This window comes from Leuresthes tenuis, unplaced genomic scaffold (assembly GCF_036924035.1).
Source record: "Leuresthes tenuis unplaced genomic scaffold, fLeuTen1.0.hap1 SCAF_9, whole genome shotgun sequence".
Lineage (NCBI taxonomy): Eukaryota > Metazoa > Chordata > Actinopteri > Atheriniformes > Atherinopsidae > Leuresthes > Leuresthes tenuis.
This window is the reverse complement of record NW_027325363.1, coordinates 36,031,047-36,048,862: the sequence shown is the minus strand read 5'-3', so window position 1 is coordinate 36,048,862 and position 17,816 is coordinate 36,031,047. Positions and strand designations below refer to the sequence as shown.

General features: G+C 44.1%; 1 protein-coding gene across 3 annotated transcripts in view; it reads left to right on the top strand.

Moving 5' to 3' along the window:
- Nucleotides 1–17,816, top strand: part of sgsm2 (small G protein signaling modulator 2) — a 109,056-nt gene that overhangs the window by 64,317 nt on the left and 26,923 nt on the right. For all 3 annotated transcript variants that reach the window (XM_072393184.1, XM_072393183.1, XM_072393182.1), the window contains exons 4-10: nt 6,034–6,201; nt 7,360–7,427; nt 8,134–8,282; nt 8,415–8,549; nt 11,529–11,653; nt 11,745–11,812; nt 12,154–12,317. In XM_072393184.1, coding sequence (XP_072249285.1) covers nt 6,034–6,201; nt 7,360–7,427; nt 8,134–8,282; nt 8,415–8,549; nt 11,529–11,653; nt 11,745–11,812; nt 12,154–12,317 — 877 coding nt within the window. The remainder of the gene's footprint in view (nt 1–6,033; nt 6,202–7,359; nt 7,428–8,133; nt 8,283–8,414; nt 8,550–11,528; nt 11,654–11,744; nt 11,813–12,153; nt 12,318–17,816) is intronic.

The window sequence follows — 17,816 nt, the reverse complement described above, 5'->3', positions numbered from 1 at the left end:
TGAGTGTTTAGTGAAGCTGAGCAGTCTGTGTACACAATGAGATACGCCTTAGAACTGAGAGTGAACAGTTAACAGTGTTCCCTCATAATTCTGTCTTCTCTGACCATTTTTTAATAACTTTTGAATTTACATTACTTGACTATACAGCTTCTGAGAAGAATTCTACATGTAGAAGGTGTCTGTCAGAGAATGCTGTAACCAGATTTAAAGAGTTGATTTCATCATCCTTTTCTTCACTGCCATGTGCAGATATGACAGAGGACGGCTACCTAAATTTTACTCCAGTAGAACTTGACTCTCTTGTTGACAGCACTATAGTTTCAATGCGTACAACACTGGACAATGTTGCCCCTCTGAAAAGGAAGGTAATCAGTCAGAAGAGGTTGGCTCCTTGGTATAATCCACAGCTGCTTTAAAGCAGACTGCAAGAAAGCCGGAGATTGAGACAAGTTTCGGTGCAATCTGTTGGTTTCCTTAGCTAGGAAATTGTTTTTGAATTGGCTCTATATGTATGAATTGGACTTTGAATTTGAATTAATTAATTTTGAAATTAATTAGTTGGGTTATGCTTACAATGAATTGGACTCTAATTGTTGGACTCTATTGTCTAATTATTATTGAAGTGCCTTGAGATGACATTTGTTGTAATTTGGCACTATATAAATAAAATTGAATTGAATTTTAGAATGGATAGAATATGTAGTAAGACATGATTGTGACATGGCTGCATTACAAAATGTAAATCAGCAGATTTAAACAAGTTTGGTGTTTAGCTTTCTATCTTCCTATCAGCCGCTGTGCTCCCTTCATCTGTCACATCTCGTTGGCCTTTATTTCCCCAGACAGACTGCACACAACATGACAGCCTGTTATTGTCTGCTGCTCTGGTTTGTACAATTCACACCCCTCCACCAGAATCCATACATACATACAAGGAAACCCACAACAGGCGCGCCCACACACACACACACACATTGGCAAGTTACCGCCCATCTCACTGTCAGCCTACCTCAGGGCTCCGTTTCTCATTTGCTCTGGTTTCTATGGTAACATGGCTTGCTCCAATGGTGGGCCAAAAAAAAAAGAAAGAACATGATGGGAAACATAGAATAGAATAGAATAGAAAATTATTTTATTCATCCCCCAGTGGGGGGAACTTCAACTTAGTCGAGTAGCTCAAAAATTATAAATATTGACAATGATTGCATACTAGACAACAACAACAATAATAATAACCAATGACAAAATAAATAAATGTGAGAAGAACATGTCAGCAGTCACTGTTAAAAAGCCTTATGGCTGTGGGGACAAAGGACCTCCTGAACCTCTCAGTCCTGCAGCCTCTCACTGCAGCTGCTCCTCTGTCCTGCCAGGATGCTGTGGAGAGGATGTTCATTATTATCCAAAACAGAACACAGTTTCCTCCTCATCCATTGCTCCACCACAGCACTGAGAGGGTCCAGCTCCCTGCCTCCCACAGAATGACCTTTTTCACCAGTTTGTTCAGGCCCAATAGTCTATAATCCATGATATCAGGGAGGGGGCCACACCCATACCTAGAGCCTTATCTTTTAGTATGGGAGGCCTTATGGTGTTGAAGGCACTGGAGAAGTCAAAGAATGTGATTCTCACATATGAACCAGGCACATCCAAATAAGCATATGCCCGATGCAGCATGTGCAGAATCGCATCTTCCACTTCATTCAGCTTCACCGGTTGCCACTAATTTGGGCACTGGTATCAGACAAGAAGTTTTCCACAGCACTGGGACTTTTTCAATCTGAAGGCTCAAATTGAAGAGCCTATGAAGATGGACTGCTAGTTGACCAGCAGTCCCTCAGAAGCCTTGGACAGACTCCACCTGGGCCTGCAGCCCTCCCTGCAGAGGTGGATGTGCAGCTGGGCTCAGGACGTCTGGTGCTGGAAGCTGCCACAGATGTGGAGGAGCAGCTGGACAGAAGAAGCCTGTTGGTGAGAGTTGCTGCAGAGGTGGAGGTGCAGTCAGGCGGAGGAGGAGACTTAGCGATGCGAGTTTCCATTGAGATGGAAGTACAGCTGGGCAGTAGAAGCAGTATAGAAGAAGCAGCTGTAGTGGTGGGGGTGGAGGGAGCAGCAGCAGAGGTGAAAAAGCCACACTATCAAACCTGTTGTAATATTGGTTAAAAGTATTGGTTCTATCATCATCACCCAGAGTTTTTCAGTCTGTATCCAGTGATGATCCCCATGCCCCTCCACACCTCCTTGGTGTTATTGTTCTCCAGCTGTCTCTCTACCTTTTTCTTGTACTCCACCTTAGCTCGACGTAGTGTCTTTTTAAGCTCTTGTTGTACATTCCTCCACCTTTCTCCACCCCCCTTCTGGAACGCCCTCTTTTTCTGGTTCAGGAGGTCTTCGATGTCACTGGTGATCCATGGTTTATTATTAGGAGAGCACCTTACAGTCCTCACTGGAATCACAGAGTCCCTACAGAAGTTAATGTAGTCAGTGATGGTGCTGACCCTCCTGTCCATGTCAATGTCTTCTTCCTCCAGCAGTACAGCCCAGTCTGTGACATCAAAGCAGTCTCTCAATGCATCACGTGCCTCTGTTGACCACTTCCTGAAAGATCTCGTAGTAACAGGAAGTCTTTGTACTCAAGGTCTGTATTTGGGTGGGTGAAGAGCAGTGGGGGGAGGCAACGCCAACCGGGGTGTGGCGCAGCAAAACAATTTTATTGATGAAGAATCTCATGAAATCATCACTGCTGAGAGTTAAAAGAATACATGGCTCAACAGAGCTCGGACTCTTTGTCAGCCTGGCAACAGTGCTGAAAAGAAACCTGGGATTATTCTTATTCTCTTCTATCAATAATGAATAATAAGCAGTTCTAGTTTTACGAAGTGCTTTCTTATACGTTATTAAACTATCTTTCCAGACTAATTGAGACTCTTCTAAATTAGAGGAACACCACTGTCTCTCCAGCTTTCTTCAGTCTGCTTTAAAGCAGCTGTGAATTATACCAAGGAGCCAACCTCTTCTGACTGATTACCTTCCTTTTCAGAGGGGCAACATTGTCCAGTGTTGTACGCATTGAAGCTGTAGTGCTGTCAACAAGAGAGTCAAGTTCTACTGGAATAAAATTTAGGTAGCCATCCTCTGTCATATCAGCACATGGCAGTGAAGAAAAGGATGATGAAATCAACTCTTTAAATCTGGTTACAGCATTCTCTGATAGACACCTTCTATATGTAGAATTCTTCTCAGAAACCGTGTAGTCAAGTAATGTAAATTCAAAAGTTATTAAAAAATGGTCAGACAAGACAGAGTTATGAGGGAACACTGTTAACTGTTCACTCTCACTGCCATAAGTCAGCACAAGGTCAAGGGTGTGATTAAGGCAGTGAGTAGGTCTGTGAACACTTTGAGAAAATCCAATAGAGTCTAATATAGAATTAAACTTAATATTTAGGCTGTCATTTTCAACATCTACATGAATATTAAAGTCACCCACTACAATGACTTTATCTGTACTCAGCACTAACTGGGATAAAAACTCTGAAAATTCAGACAGAAACTCAGAATAAGGGCCAGGTGGACGATACACAACAACAAACACAAGAGGTTTTTGTGATTTCCACTTTGGGAAAAACTGAGAATCTAAAACTAAAACTAATAAATTCGTCCATATTTCTAGAAATTAGAAGAGCTCCTTCCAAAGTGGGATGGATGCCGTCTCTCCTCATCAGACCAGGTTTTCTCCAGAAAGATTGCCAATTATCTATGTAGCCCACGTTGTTTGCTGGACACCATCTAGACAACCAGCGATTGAATGAGGACATGCGACTAAACATGTCATCACTGGTCAGATTTGGCAGGGGTCCAGAGAAAACTACGGAGTCCGACATTGTTTTGGCAAAATTACACACCGATGCAACATTAATTTTAGTGACCTCCGATTGGCGTAACCGGGTGTCATTACCGCCGACATGAATAACTATTTTACCGTATTTACGCTTATCCTTAGCCAGCAGTTTTAAATAGGATTCTATGTTGCCCGCTCTGGCCCCTGGAATGCATTTGACTATGGTCGCTGGTGTCGCAAATGCCACGTTTCTGACTATAGAGCTGCCAATTACCAGGGTTTTCTCCTCAGCGGGTGTGTCGCTGAGTGGAGAAAATCTATTAGAAACGTGGACAGGTTGATGGTGAACCACGGGCTTGACTTTAGGACTATGACTCCTCTTCCTGACAGTCACCCAGCCACTCTTAAGTCCCGGCTGCTCGGGATCTGCTCGGGGACGACTAACAGAGCTAGTTACGCTAGGTGGCTCCGCACCGGCTAAAGGGGCCTGGCTCGCTATCGGGTGGTTTTCAACAGTGCAGAGCCGAGCTTCCAATTCAGATTACCTTGCCTCCAAAACTACAAAAAGACAACATTTGTTACATGTACCATTACCACTAAAGGAGGCAGAGGAGTAACTAAACATCTGACACACGGAGCAGGTGAAAGCAGGAGATAGAGGAAGAGAACTGGTAGCCATGCTAAGCTAGAGAACCAGACACACCGCTAAAAAGTGAAAAATAAAGACTAAAGATCTGTAGGAGTGAGCGTTAGAATATAACAAGTATGGGATAGAGTTAACTATGCAAGATGTGTAAATTATAGGGAGAAATAAGGTGATTATTAGTAGTTCAAGAGGAGCAAGAATATCACAGAGCACACACAAAGTAACAGGAAGTGATGCAATACGTCTTACCAAAGCCTAAAGTGTCTTGTCTCCTCCTCTGACAGCCTTTCTACCATTTAATGTGATGCTAGCACAAAATAGGATTGAGTGTGTGTGAATGCAGCAGAAATCCCTACAAAAGGGATCGTTAGGCAGACGGATTAATGATTCCACGGAATTGAACTACTGGGAGCCGGTTCTCATTCAGATACAGACTTACAAGGCTTTTGCACGACAAGTGAAAGGAACAGAACTCTTTCTCTGTCTTAAGTGAACAAATTAATCATATCATGCAAAAGCCTCGTACTGGATCGATTTCACCTTCATCTACTGGATGAAAATTTAACACAGAACAACTACGCGACGCGTTCGTGTACGCGGACTGGTGCGCACGATGCAGATCAACTTCCGGCCGCGCAGCATCAGAAACTGCGCCTGCACGTGCGTGAACGCGTAACAACATTTATCAAACAGGGACAGACAGACAGACACGAGCTACTTCACACTACGCAGCTTCTTGTCACGCGTTTGTCCACGTCATTTTCGCGTACGGGTGAGCGCGTGAGAAAGAAAATTCTATGTGAGCATTAATGCGTGCGCTCGCCAAAAAACGCGCGACTGAACGTGTCGTCACTACGCGACGTGTGATTACACGCGTGCAGCAGTGATCACGCGTGAACGGGGGCAGTTTGGGCAATTTGAAACGATTCTGACGGCATACACACACGCGCACACACACAAACCCTTCTGAGAGCGGAAGGGGACTGCAAAAATCGTGACATAGCTGAAACTCCTCTTGCACGCGCACGCACACACACACAAGATTCCTATGATCGTGCCTAAGACAGCTGAGTCCCCGCAGCACTTGTAATGTGGGTGTGTGAGCTGATGGCTGGTGAACTGGCTGAGATCAGAGTCAGTCTGCTATAAAAAGTGTTCATCTCTCTGCCTTACGTCAGTAATCTGCCGACAAATTCACTAAATGATTCATCCAACTGATGTTTTGTGTAATTTTGCACCTTTTGTGTGACATCAGACAGATCAATGTGTATTTAGATGTAATAGATGATGAGTTAGAATAAGCTACAGGTAATGACCCATTATGCTGTTAAATGCTGCGTCCTAGTGGTCAAAGACAAAATGCCTTCTTACTTAGACATATTTTGTCAAATTCTTTAAAATAGCAGCTAAAATCCTGGTATGTCATAAGAAAGCATTTTTATTTTATTGATCTCAAGTGTTGTTGTCAGTTTCTGTCGCTTCAGAGTTGCAGTTCAATAGCATCAGTATTCTAAATCTTGTGCTTGCCATGACCTATGCTCTATAGGAGAACCCAGAGTGAGGGCCACCAACCATTAAGGAGACAGGGCTCCTCCACCACCAGCCGCCCCCCACAGCCTCTCTCAGCCCAGGCCATCAAGCACATCTGGGTCCGAACGGCTCTCTTTGAGAAAGTTCTGGATAAGATAGTCCAGTACATTGTGGACAACTCCAGGTAATTTTGTTTTCTTCCTCCCTTTCTGGCAATGGACCACAGTGATCCCCCACTCTGACACACAGCCCCGTTGTGGCTCTGTGATGAGCAGTCCCTGGAAAGACCCAACATGTGTTTCATTCTTCTACCGTTTGCACTTTCAGGTTGCTTTGTTCTGTGCTAACAACCGCTGTGTGTTTGAAAAGCTTTTCCCAGACAGCCATTCACTGATCAAAGTCTCGGACATTAAGTGCCCTGATGGAGTTCAAACTCAACAGTGTGATCACATTTGTTTAATGGAGAGAAATGCACGTGAAACAGATCTGTGGTTTGTTGTAGTACTCTTCGTGCTTTTGTTAGAGCGTGGAAATGGTAGTGAACCAACATGTTTCGACTGCAGTGTAGTTCATCTAATCTCATGGGAGACACTAATATTAAAAGTCAGCTTCTACATCATTCCTTTCCAGAAAAAGAGTAGCAGGAGAATGTCCATTACTCGTGGTGACGTCTCACCAAACAAAGGTCTCAGCAGCTCTGAAGCCAGTCGTATGAGATACAGTGTGGTTGATCCCAGAAGACCCGGTCTGGCATCACATGTCCTGATAAATAATATTATCAAGCTGGTTACTAACTTGCACAGTTAACTGGTTAACTTTTGAATCTGCTACAAGCACTTAAAGGTTAATTTCTTACTAAAAAGCATAAAATGTGTTTGTATTTATGGACTCATTTTGTTAAAAAGATTTTGTAATTACAATGTTGCTTCATGTCATCCAAAGCTGGTGTAATAGAAGAAAAGAGCTGCGCTGACAGGAAATCTTTTATGAGTGAAGACAATCGTAGGATAGTCTTTTTCTAGTCTTGAAAAGCATCTCTTTGGTCATTGGTGTGAAAATACAAATTTTTGTCATTTTTAAAAGTAAAAATTGAAACAGTGTTGAATGGGTTAATGTGGCATGTTTCGTGGTTAAAAGACAGTTTGCCAGATGAGTGTTAAGCCTAGAGTCTTCCTAAACCTGCAATCTAATTAGTCTTGCCTGTTCCTTTGATTGCTGGAAGGCTTTCCGGGGAATGAATTATGTGCAGATGATATTACGTTCTTTGCAGCTCAAAGGATTTCTTGTTACAAACTATAAAAGTTTACTCTTGCATTCCTTTCTTCTTTTTTAATCTTTGCAGTAAATACTATGAAAGGGAAGCCCTGATGCATGACCCAGTCTTTGGGCCCATCTTAGCAGCCTTACTCGGTGAGTGTTACATTTTGTTGAAATCTTTTCTTAACCAAACTAAATCTCACACAGCATTTCAATGTGAGCTGACAGCAGTTAGAAGTCACAAACAGTTTAAAATGTAGAGAAACAGAAACATGCACATTTGTAAACTAAACCAAAGAGGACAATCTAAATGATGGATGCAAAGAAATGCTGTATTTACGCTGGATAGTATCCAATGAGGACTCATGATGGAGGCAGCTGCACGTGTGCACGGTTTTAAGTATTTACTCTTTGATTTCACCAACTTTGACATATTCCAACACACAATGCTTATGTGTCATAGGTTATGTCAAAACAGTGAGCTTGTTTTTAATATTTATTTTCAGAGAAATGGAGACACTTGTTAGTATCGCTCTATGAGCTTTGAGATCTACCTCTTTAGTGTGGCTAAACTGCAGCTGCAAAGTGTAGCATGTGACTGTCTAAAAGCTACTTTACTCTGCAAAACATAACTAAAAAAAAGAAAAGAAATGAATACTAAACTCAGTGCAGTCGGGGAACTTTTTCTATTGTTTTACTAAGTTTTTTTTTCTTTAATCTGTTATTATCTAGATGCTGACATGATTATTGTCTCGTACAGAAGCCTCTAATATCATGAATGACCAAGATCATCTGAAAAACACGTAACTGGTTAATGGCATTTTATGAGTGTATGCTTTCTGCTTTCATGTGTTCTCAGTGGGGCCCTGTGCTTTGGAGTACACCAAGCTGAAAACCTCGGATCATTTCTGGACAGACCCTTCAGCAAATGAGCTGGTTCAGCGCCACCGTATCCATGGGGCCCACCGGGGCCAGGATGTCTCAGCCGGCCGCCGGCCTGCTCTGGGGGTGAGTGCGGAGGCAGATTTAGATCAGGTGTTGGTGGACAGTGATGGGTGGGAGTCATCTGGAGGAAGTGTAGGAGTTTTTGTTCCTTTAAGAAATTGTATTGTAAGTTGACTGGTAAAAAATCTTCTCTAGATCCGCAAGAGGCAGTCCAGTGGCAGCATGTCAGAGGACAGGTTTGCTGCATCAGCGAGGGAGTATGTTGAGTCTCTTCATCAAAACTCCAGAACACACCTTCTATATGGAAAAAACAACGTTTTGGTGCAACCGGTACGACTGCACTTTTCTACTGCATGAGCACGTTTACATTCAGTCACATGACCCTTTCTGTCTGACCAGCTGTGCAGTGGTATCAAGTAGGAACACCGCCATTATGCTGCAGAATCAGCATGACTCCAATTATGAATTTGTGTATTTATCTGTAAATATCTGTGTGTTTGTTTTTTTATTTTCATTGTTACTATTTGTTGTTTGTTTTAATTTACACAAACATTTTTTTCCCATTTGAAAGTGGCAGGCCTGTTGTGCTGATGAAATAATTACAAACCTCAAAAATCTATTTGAATTGCAGGTTATAAGACCGAAAAATAGGAAAAAGCTTTACTTTTGCAAGGCAAAGATAATATGAAATACAAATAGTATATGGCCCAACACTTGGTTGACCAGCAATAACAAACCCATAAAACAGCACCATGTTGTGCCTCGCAGTAGTGATAGTAACAAATTGACAATGAAAACTGTTGGTCTAACCCTGCCTGGACTCACAAATACATGTTTATTTTACCATCATATCCAAAGTGCACGGCAGTGTTTAAAAATGACAATGTGCATAGGCACTAGTTCAAAACTCCAGACATTCTGCATAAACTCTCCAAAAGGATCACAGGATAGGACTGCAAAAGTGCAGAGTTTGATTGCATCTTACTACCGGAGCTGTGGTAGTACGGTCATGCACATCCCAACAGAGAGCTGCAGCAGCACCCCTTCCTGTTTCCTGGACAAAACAAGCATCTGCCATCAAAAATGTCCCCATGTCAGACACTGTTGAAGCAGGTCTGTTTGAAATGCTGTCGGAAGGCCTGAAGAAAGTTCCTGTCATATCCATAGTAGTCCACAGAAACAGTCAGTTTGTTTTCATGGCAGGTGCTTCAGAGGGGAACTGCTCGGCTTACTGCTGTTAGAAGGACAACTGGCAGGATCCTTTTTGAAAGGATTTCAGCTCTTTTGAAGATAATGGTCTGGATATGAAGCGTGTGACTGATTCAATTCATCCATCCGTCCAGTTTTTTATACCCGCTTAATCCGTCGGTCAGGTTGCGGGGGGGCTGGAGCCTATTAGATTATTATTAGTGCTGCTCGGCTCAGACTCATGGAAGACGTGCTTGTTTCCTGACGTTTCCAAAGCGATACTTTTTTTCAGCGTGAGAACTTGTTGAAATGCATGTATCTTGTCAGACTTGAGAGGCCTGATTTTTAGCATTAAGCCATCCAGTCCTGCAGCACCGGTTGCCGTTGCCATGGTCGCTTCTGTAAACACCATCGTGGCGTGGTCTATGGGTGTGATGTCATCAATGATCAACGGTGCATGCGGGTCACTTCAGGAGCAGGAGGTGTTCACACAGCAATCTGTAGACAGGCCACATTTAAAGAGGTGATGTGAGCAGTCAAACAAAAAGTCGCATTTGAGCAGTAAAGGGAATTGTGCATTAAGACCTGCAGTGTGACCGTAGCCTTCGTTGCCTACTTTGTTTGCTGGACACCACCTAGACAGCCAGCAGTGGAACTAAGTATGTCGTCACTGGTTTTTAAAGTAAAAGTGTTTATTTGTCACTTGTGTTCTGTGGGCTAAAAACTGGTAGTGCTTTACGAATCCAGTTTGAAAGCCCACATACCCACAGCAGAAGGAATGCTTTGTTCCCCCACAGCTGGTGAAACAGCTGTTATTGTGCTGTACACACACAGGCACACTCTATTGAGTGATCTTTGGAATGAAAGCTTTCTTTCTCTCTTCCACATTGTTCTCTGCTGTCAAGCACTTTTAGCATGTCTGGCCCAGGGAATGTATGATAAGCACAATTTTTTGCCTCCCACAATGCCGGGCCTTTGACAGTCATGCTAACAAACGTGGCTAAGGGCACATGCTAATGGGCTGTACTTGATTCTTTTTTCTTTTCCTTATATTATGACACAATTTATGTCCATATGCACATTAACATAATAGCATCTAAAAAAAGACAAATCAATTACATCAAAGTTTGTGGAAAAGTGTTTATTTGCTCTCTTTGTAGAAATGAGAACACCGGTGTCGGTCACTTTAGTTTGGGGTTTCCTCACACTATGTATTCTGCCTCTCCCTAAAACCGAAAAGGATTTGTTTCTGTGGATCCAACCTGAAGATTTTTTTAAACGTGAAACTCTCCTACTCAGCTAAAAGCAAACTGTAAATGTATGTCCATTTTCTTGTGTCTGTATTCATAGAAAAAAGGTGTCTCATATAGCTTGCCCTAGAATGATCCATATCTCAATTATTAAATTTGTTCAGGACTAAGTACATCTATTCAAAGGAGACGATAGAGTCAAACTTTCATGAATCCTGCCACCTTCACTGTCCTGACATCATCATAATATTTCAATAGCCGTTACATATTATAAAACCTAAAAAAGGTAGATGTCTGAGAGGCACCTTCATGTGTTCAATCATACATTTCTCATTTAGTTTGATACGATCTGGCTTTACTTACTAACTCACCATCTGCATCACCCCATCTCTAAAATGTTTGTGGGCACATTTTTTGTTTTAATACATGCACATTTTTGATGTCTTGTGCGACATGCACCACTTTCTATTGAAAGTAACAGGAGTAATATATTAATAGTAATAGAGTAATAATAAGAATAATTCTTGCAGCAATCCAAAGGTAGTTTGTTCATTCATTCATACTTTAAATAAGTCATTTGGTATGATTTCCTGCATACATAGACAACTTAACGGGCTCAGGTAGTAAAGTGCCTTCATGACAACATGCCTTCAGTTTACAAGCATTAGGGGAACTGTTGTCCCAAAGCTACAGCATAATCATCACCCACGTAGAAATCAGAAAGACAAACATTAAAATGAGCAAATGTCCAGTATCCAGCCATTGGTTTGGATACAAATGGTTGGATCATTTGTAACGGTCTCACCATGCTTAAACATCCAGTCTTGTATACTTCCTGTCCTTCATGCTCCGTGTTCGGTTCCATGGGTAGAAGAAGGACATGGAGGTGCTGCGGGGCTACTTGTCACTCCACCAGGCAGGGGATAACCTCACACTCAAGTGGACTCCCAACCAGCTCATTAATGGCACTCTGGGAGACTGTGACCTGGAAAAGAGGTAACCAAGATAGACAAATGATCCAACTCCTCCTTGGAGGACATTTAGACTGATTTGAACTGCAGCTCCCTCATATTTCCCGTCCTTTCAGCATCTACTGGGACTATGCTCTGACGGTTCCTCTGCGCCAGATTGTCTGTCTCCACTGTCACCAGCGGCGTGAGTGCTCTTAACTCAATAAGGTTGCTCAGTATCAGCAAGCTATGGAATATTTGCCGTGATGGGGTGTATATTAATGGGCAATGCAGGTTACACTGCTGAGAGCCTTTTATTCATCTTTGTGAGCGCTTGTTCACCTTTTAATGGTTACACCTTTTAATCCTTGTTCTTACATTTATTTCTGTGTACACAGTAACTCTCAGTCAAGTTTTTACAGTTTTTGTAACGATATATCTTTAACATAACATGAAAAAACTCAAATGCAAGCTGTACAGCCCTCTGCCCTAGTTTTACCTCCCTTTTCCAAAGTAACTTTCTCTTTTTTTTTCTCTACATTTCAGCTGATTGTGGGGGGACGCTGGTTCTCGTTAGTCAGGATGGGATCCAGCGGCCACCCCTGCACTTTCCCCCTGGTGGTCACCTCTTGGCTTTCCTCTCCTGCCTGGAGACAGGACTGCTGCCACGGGGTCAACTGGAACCTCCTCTGTGGTCCCAGAAAGGCAAGGTAACAAGCCACAGACATTATAAATACTAATGTATAGTACATTGATATTGTAACAATATTTTTGTGACTATTAATGGCTCTGCACTTTATAAGTGTGTTATTTTTTAAGTGGGCTTTTGCATTATACTCATAAGTGTTGAGTGTCTTCCCTGCAGTACACAGCGATCAGACAGCTCTCTGTTAGGGGAATCAGAAGCCTTCCTGACGCGCAGGCTAAAGCTAAAAGCTTCTCAGAACGGGACATTTTTCTCCACATCTGATTACTTAGTTACACTTTTCCAGCCTCATAATGTACAGTATTTTTGGTAATACTGTCCAATGTGCGGGACACAGTCTGGGCTGTAGCACGGTGCAGCAACATTGACTGTGTTATAGACGGACTCAGGCTGTGCATCATCTCTGATACAGAAGTCAAGTTGTGTCAATTCTAACAATACAGCGATTGCTCAAAACACCATGACTTTTTTTTTTTTTTTTTAATTATTTCTGGCATCTTTGTAGCTTTTAGCTTGCCTGTCTGGGAAGTTTCTGATTCTCCAAACTGAGAGTACTCTTGACTGCTGTCTACTGAAAGTAAGACTGACCATACAAACCCAAATGTATAAAGGTGGATGTGTTTTTAAGTGTGACAAAATTTTGAGCTGAAAAATTCAACAGAACTGAGAACCTTGAGGGGGGGGGGGGAGTTCATTCTACCCCTTTTTGAGGGGCAAAACTTTGAAAGGTCTAGTTGATGAGCAGTCGGTACACACCTAACTGCTTAATATTATGACACATAATATTAATGTCACTGCTGGGCTCTGATTGGTTGACCCTGAATCTCATCCCACAAGTTATCAGCTGTCATTGTTTTTAAAGATTTTATTTTACATCTGAGAATATTTTTTTACTGAATTTTCACATTTAAAAACAAAGTTGTGTGAAAATGACATACAAGCTCAAATTTTTTTGTGAAATTCTGAAACATTTACCTTAAAATTACAATGCCTCACCTTTTGTCATCTAGAAACCGTTAGGAATGAACAAGTAATACTTTAATTTCAGAGGAGCTCAGCTGACTCAGGATGGGTAAGTATGTCAGAAATGTGGTTTGTAAGTTAGAGTAAAACTTACTGAAGCAGTAAAAGTGATGACAGATTCATTCATTTATACAGAATATTTCAAACATTTTGATGGTGAAAGCTATTGATTATGGAAAACTAGAGAATCTCATAGGAACTTGCTATAATTGCATTGCTTTTAGTCAGTGTCACTGTTCCAGGAGTGGGTGATGACAACGTGGCCAACAACACTTAGACATTCAATTCAATTCAATTCAATTCAATTTTATTTATATAGCGCCAGATTACAACAATTGTCATCTCAAGGCACTTAAGTAATATAGTCCAATTCAAGCCAATTGGAATTCAATTCATTGTAATCATGATCCAATTCATTCTTATAGAGCCAATTCAAAAAATTTATATCCTAGCTAAGGAAACCAACAGATTGCACCGAAACGTGTCTTCAGTCCAATCTCCCGTCCTGAGCGTGCCTGTGGCAACTGTGGAAAGGAACGACTCCCTTTTAACAGGAAGAAACCTCTGGCAGAACCAGACTCAGGAAGGGTGGCCATCCGCCTCGACCAGCTGGGGTTTGAGAAGACAGAAAAGAGGGAAAAGAGGGGGGAAAAACACCATAACGCCATTCAAAGGATATCTGTTGGAACAGGGAAACATAGGTTAATAATCACAATAATGTCACATGTACATAAAATCAATTGTGAAATTAATCAGGGGGAAATAGAGAGCAAAGTGAGGAAAGGTGTGACAGATGAGGTCCCCCAGCAGTCTAAGCCTATAGCAGCTTAACTATGGGATGTTTCAGGATTACCTGAGCCATCCCTAACTATAAGCTTTATCGAAAAGAAAAGTTTTAAGCCTAATCTTAAAAGTGGAAAGGGTGTCTGCTTCCCGGACATTTACTGGCAGCTTATTCCACAAGAGAGGGGCCTGATAACTGAAGGCTCTACCTCCCATTCTACTTTTAGAAACTCTGGGAACAACAAGTAAACCTGCAGTTTGGGAGCGAAGTGCTCTGTTAGGAAAATACCTTACAATGAGATCTTTAAGATATGATGGAGCTCGGTCATTAAGAACTTTATAAGTGAGAAGAAGAATCTTAAATTCTATTCTGAATTTAACAGGGAGCCAATGAAGAGAAGCTAAAACTGGAGAAACATGATCTCTCCTGTTAGTTCTCATCAGAACTCTGGCTGCAGCATTTTGGATCAGCTGGAGGCTTTTCAGAGAATATGTGGGACAGCCCAATAATAAGGAATTACAGTAGTCCAATCTTGAAGTAACAAATGCATGGACTAGTTTCTCTGCATCACCCTGAGACAGGATGTTCCTGATTTTAGCAATATTACGAAGGTGAAAGAAGGCAGTCCTAGAAACCTGTTTTATATGTGCGTCAAATGATAAATTCTGGTCAAAAATAACTCCAAGGTTCCTCACTGTAGAACTAGAAGCCAAGGAAATACCATCTAGAGTAACTATATAACTAGACAATTTCTCCCTGAAGTGCTCAGGTCCAAAGAGAACAACTTCAGTTTTGTCTGAATTTAAAAGCAGACAGTTCTGAGTCATCCAGGTCTTTATGTCTTTAAGACAGGCTTGTAGTCTTTTTTTTTTTTTTTTTTTTTTTTTTTTTTTTTTTTTTTTTTTTTTCCCCCTTGTCCTGTTCAGCATTATGGCAGCAGAATTGTAGTCTGAATACCTTTGATGCCAAACAGATTTGCTTTGCCAAGGGAAGTTTTATAAATGTAAAGCTCCCCTTGATGCCCATTTATTTATTTCTGTTTACAATATATGACATGTAATAGAACTGAACCGGACCGGGGGACAAGGAAAGAAGAAGAGGAAAGAAGAGGAAACAGAACAAAAATAGAAACAAAAACCAGACAACCAGCTGCTACACCTGTAAAAAACAAAACAGACAACAATCCATGGCCTCTGAGGGGAATCCAGCCTTAGCGCCACCAGGAGCACCTGAAAGCAGACAAGCAGAGAAAAAACAAACACACAAACAAACAAAAACAAGCACAAGAAGCGGTAATCGCATACAACACAGCTGTGGAGAGATGACCTGAAACCACAGGATAACACATAAACTGCTTAGCGAGCATGCTACTGGGCTAATAAATGTGTGTGTGAGAACATGCAACACCCATGGCACAGGATCTACATGGTAACCGTGGTTAGTTATGAGTGTATAAGTGTACAGGGCCACAATCCACAGCCCCCCCCCAGCAATCAGAAGCAGGCAGAGAGGGCCACAAGACCCAGGCCACCAGCAGCCCCCACAGAGCACAGAACCCATGAAGCCCACCGCAGGGACAACCACGCATCCACCCAGAAGACTGCAGAGGAAGCCCCCGGATAGAGCCCCCATAAGCATAGGGCAGAGGCCCTCAGAGAGCCAGGGGCAACAGCCCACCGACCCCGCCAGGTCCCAGCCGCCCAGACATGGGCCGTGCACTGGACCCGGGCCCCGGGAGCCCGAGCGCCCCCAAACCCCCCGGCAGAGGCCCCACCCAATACCCAGGAGGGCCAAGTGCCCCAGACAGCCACGCAGTGGGTCAGCGCCTGCCCCAGCACCCCTGGCCAAGTGCCCTGGGAGTCAAGACGTGCCCACAGGTGGGTGAAGTCGCGAGCAGCGGGGAGAGGCAACGCCGCCCCCCCATCGGGAGAAGCACAGGCAGGCCAGGCGACAGCAAGTCCCAGATCCAGGCCCAATCATTACCACACACACTTTCACGTCCCATACATCCACACGTCCTCCCTCCCTCAACTCCGCTGGGGTGTAGTGCAGCGGGCACACCAGGGGGCCAGCAGCCCCCCAGCCACCACAGACCCCGAACCAGCAGAACAATTAATTAATCCTCTTGGCCCCTCCCGCCCCGAGCAGCAACCAGGAAGCAGGGGTGTGGGAAGAAGACCCCTCCCCTCACCCTTCTGGCTCTTCAATATTTTCTAATAGTGAGCGATTAAAATTGAGGGGCAGCCCAACTTGTAGGACTGGGAGCGCGGCCCTCTGGGCAGCCTACATACCCAAAGAGCCCCGCCCACCAGATGCCACTCAGTGTAACCACCCCCCAAGACCTAATGTGTGTGTGTGAGTGTGTGTTTGATAAGTAGTAATGTCTAAGGTGTAATTAAAACAGGGGCGGGGAACTGCAGAGTGCAACCAAAGGGGACCACCTACGTGGCCCCATCCACTACACCCCACCGAACACACACGCCCCCAAAACCCTTCATGTGTGAGTGTGTGCTGTGTACAGGAGCCTGAAGGGAGAGGGGTATGGGGATATACACCGGGGGGAGCTACTCTTCCCCGGAGAAGGCAGCCAGGGACTGGCTGCAATAGGCATCCCTGCTACCTGGGAGCCAACCCAGGGCAGGAGGGGCTGATGTCCACCAGGCTCGGGGCCTGCAGCGACCATATTGCGGGAGCTACTGTACCCCCAGAAGGTACCCATCCCGCCCCACCCCACCCCGGAGGACCTCTACAAACAACAAACAAACAACAACAAAAAACAAACAAACAAACCTCCCGGTCACACCAGTCGCAGCAGCCCGGGCCTGAGACCCACCATCACACAGGCCACCCCTCCCCCCCCAACAGGGGAAAAGCACCGCCCCCCCCCACCGCACGCCCCAACACCCTGAAAAAAAAACAACCATCTGCGGACACCTTGGAGGTCCCAGAGCAACAAGCCCGGCACCAGGACCTGCACCAACCCACCCATACTGTGGCGCGTCCAGGACAACCCAGCCCCTCCAGGCACACGCAGGGCCCCCCCCCGGGCGCAAGGCAGCGCCCAGCCACCAGGGCCCAGGCCCAGCACCACAACCCATGCCGGAGCGGCCCAGCCACCCGGCATAGAGCCAGCAGCCACCACCCCAAGGCCTCTAAGTGACCCCGCCCCACACCGCAAGACAGTCCCACCCGCAAGCCCCCAAAACTGCCCTCCAAGCCCGACACACAGTCCCCCCCAGCAATGACCAACCCGGTCCCCACGACCCGCGAGACCACCAGACACCCGAAGCCACACAGCCCCCCCCAGCACACACCCAACCGCCAAGAGCGACGGGACAGCAACCCACCACCACCACTATGTGATAAAGCTAATCAGCGGGAACCAGAGAGAGTTAAATTCAGCCAATTGATGTTTTGAGGAGGCAGACATTGTTTCCATGCTAATATAATCTAAAAGAAAATTTCTAAACTGGTTAATACACAGATTGTTCTTCGCTTTCCAGTTCATGAGAATAGTTTTCTTTGCGATACATAACACTGTGACAACCATGTGTGCTGAGTTAATTTCCATGTTGATGTTGTCTAAGTCACCCAGTATGCACAGTGTGGGGCATGCAGGAATGCTACACTTTAGCCATGTTGATAGGTCCGCACAGACTTCAAGCCAGAACTTCTGGACAGGCGCACAGAACCACA